This window comes from Orycteropus afer, unplaced genomic scaffold (assembly GCF_000298275.1).
Source record: "Orycteropus afer afer isolate SDZICR_OR568_19922 unplaced genomic scaffold, OryAfe1.0 scaffold00199, whole genome shotgun sequence".
Classification (NCBI taxonomy): Eukaryota; Metazoa; Chordata; class Mammalia; order Tubulidentata; family Orycteropodidae; genus Orycteropus; species Orycteropus afer.
The window spans coordinates 5937392-5940598 of record NW_006921786.1 but is presented as its reverse complement, the minus strand read 5'-3'; the positions used below and the strand labels follow the sequence as shown (position 1 = coordinate 5940598).

Sequence of the window (3207 nt, the reverse complement as noted above, 5' to 3'; positions counted from 1 at the left end):
GGGGATCTATGTAGGAGATCCTGGACAGAGAGGGAGAACAATGTGGAACAAAACTCAAAATCATTTGGAGGAAAAAAAAATGTGGGGACCAGGTTTGCTGGTCTGATAGAATCTGGTGGAACCACTGAGACTATGTCCCCTAGCTTCCCTTCAGGTCTGGAATTGAACCCACACCTGTGGTTTCCAGCCAAACAAAATACAGGCATGTGAGTTAAATATTTACTTCAAGTAGAAACATGCCTTGGAGAGAACAATCATGGGAGAAAGAAGGGCTGCTTATGCACAGGGAGACAGCTCAGGGGGAAGGAGAGTATGGAGGGATGGACACTGGGAAGATGTAACTATGGGGAGGAAGTGGGAGGGGAGCTGTTGCATTGTGGTAAACTGTGCTCAATAACATGAGACAAAGTATATGTGAACTGCTGTATGGAAAGTGAATTTGCTCTGTAAACCTTCACCCAAATCACAATTAAAAAAAAAAAAAAAAAAAAGCCTATGGAGCACAATTCTGTTCTGACTTACATGGGGTTGCCATGAGTTAGAAACAACTCGATGGGACTGTTTTTGTTTTGTTTTGCTTTTGGCCTCAGTTGTGGAACTCTTGTTCATGGCTAGAAAAGCACTTACTGAGCGCTTGTCAGCTTCTGTTCCTTGCTGGCCCTGGAGACATGCAGCCAACTTCTTGTGGGTGCTGTGAGAAACTTGCTTCACCAGCTCCAAGCGCTTCTCCACCTGCAGCAGAATAGTAGGTGGTGTCAACGGGCAGGAAGAAAAGATCTGGAGAAGTGGGGTTGTAGGATCTGGACAATCATGGGAAAGGACTCTGACTCATGTCTCTACAGAGACAAGGGAGGCTGAGGAGACAACATTCAAAGCTGAAGAACTGGAGAAGAACAGATGGTAGGCTCTGGTATCTCCTGGTAACCCCACATTGAAATGGCTTTACATATTGCTATTGGAAGATCTTACTGAAACAGTTATTCAAAATTCAGTATACATTTGCTACAGGGTAAAAAGCTGTATCTCTATACAATCAGTATTAGGAGGAACCTGGGAAATTTAAACAGCTTGGGGAATTGCATTTAAAAGGACAGTATCTTTAACGTCTTTCAGTTAAGAGCTGACAAACTTACCTGAAGAAGGTCTTCACTCAGAACTTCAGTCTTTTCTGCCCTAAACAGAAAATTGAGAAACGTATCAGTAAGATTTCTAGACCTATTTTAAAAGTAACAGAACTGAGCAGATTCCACCACCCAAAGCCCTTGGCCTCTCCCAAACAATCTAGCAAAAGTAGTAGAAATCTGATAAACAATCAATAAACAGCAAACACAGAGACAGTATTGAGTTCTGGTGACAAATGCAAATACCACCACTGAGATCTGGCAGCCAAGTTTACACAAGAAAGTGGGGCTTGTACCTCAGGTTTCTATTTTCAGTGAAAGGACTTGGAAGCTGGCTGAAGTGGTTACCAAATTTAGCATCTCCTGCCTCACATGAGGCCAATAAAAACCCTCTTTGGAGCAGAGCATCCCCAAATTATTACCTCTGGATACTCACAGATAGGTTCAGTCAATGACTACTCTTGCATGTATGCATGGATGCTCTCACTCTCTCTCTCACAAACACTCATACACACATACACACACAAACTGCAAATTCACGGGAACACACATGATGACAAAGAGTACAGAGAAAGAATAAGATACATAGAATCTGTTGCTGTTATTGATGTGTGACCTTGAATTGATTTCAACACATAAAGATCCCATAGGGCAGAGAAGAATGGCCCATAGGACTTCCTGGGCTGTAAACAGGAATAGATTGCCAGATTTTTTTTTCTCCAAGGAGTGGCTAGTGGGTTCCAACTGCTGACCTTCCCATTTGCAGCTGAAGATTTAACCATTGTGCCACCAGGGTTCCTTATACAGAGCCTAAAGGACTTCAATTATTGGATTTCGCAATGATTGTAACTTGTGCATAAAACAAGAAAAAAATCATATGTTAAAAATTAAGTAAGAAAAGATAGAGTAAACATGTTTTATTCCCTAAACCTATTGCTAAGTACAACTAAAAACACAAGACATTATATAAAACAAACATAAGACTGAAAGGTGGAGAGAATGCAGACTGCTAGGTAGTTTTAGAACCAAAGAATGATGTAAAGGGGTTTGTTTGTTTGTTTGCATCATATGTAACATAAGAAGTGATCAAACATCTGCCCCCTTACCTGCTTGGGTAGGGTCAGAGGATGCCCAATAGAAAGTCAGGGTTTTCATCACTGCTCACATGAAATATAATCCCAATTAAACTTTCAGCAGCATTTCTGTAGATATAAACAAGCTGATACTACACTGATCTCAAAGTACAAATGAACTAGAAGAGCCATTAGCAGTTTAGAAAAAGAACAACAAAGTTGGAGGACTCACATACCCAATGTTAGGACTTACTGTGAAACTAATATGTCTACTACACCAGGAATAATGAACTGAAGAGAAACGGTATCTCATTCATAGTCAAAAAGAACATTTCAAGATCTATCCTGCCCTATAAGATTGTCAGTGATGGGATAATATCCATACACATACATGCAAGATCAGTTAATGCAATTATTACTCAAATTTATACACCAACCACTAAAGCAAAAGATGAAGAAAATGAAGATTTCTATCAACTTCTGCAGTCTGAAATTGATCCAACGTGCAGTCAAGATGCATTGATAATTACTGATGATAGGAATATGAAAGTTGGAAACAAAGAAGAAGGATCAGCACCTTGAAAATAGGGCCTTGGTGACAGAAATGATACTGGAGATCACATGATAGAATTTTTTTAAGACTAATGATTTATTTATTGCAAATATCACATAGACCTCACCAGATAGCATCAAATCAAATGGACACAGGAGTCAAATGTACTTCATCTTTGGAAAGAGATGATGGAGAACCTCAATAACATCAGTCAGAACCACGCCAGGAGCTAATTGTGGAACAGACTATCAATTGCTTATACATAAATTCAAGCTGAAGCTGAAGAAAATTAAAACCAGGCATCGAGAGCCAAAATACAACTTTAAGTGTATCTCATCTGAATTCAGAGACCACCTCAAGAATAGATTTGATGCAATGAACACCAAATGACTGAAGACCAGACAAGTTGTGGAATGACATGAAGAACATTATACATAAAAAAAGCAAAAGGTCATACATA

General features: G+C 39.6%; 1 protein-coding gene across 1 annotated transcript in view; it reads right to left on the bottom strand.

Annotated features, from left to right (window-relative positions):
• Positions 1-3207, bottom strand: part of ARHGAP44 (Rho GTPase activating protein 44) — a 294933-nt gene that overhangs the window by 281018 nt on the left and 10708 nt on the right. Inside the window, exons 2-3 of the mRNA XM_042781948.1 lie at positions 1134-1173; positions 628-732 (exon numbers count right to left, since the gene is read on the bottom strand). Coding sequence (XP_042637882.1) covers positions 628-732; positions 1134-1173 — 145 coding nt within the window. The remainder of the gene's footprint in view (positions 1-627; positions 733-1133; positions 1174-3207) is intronic.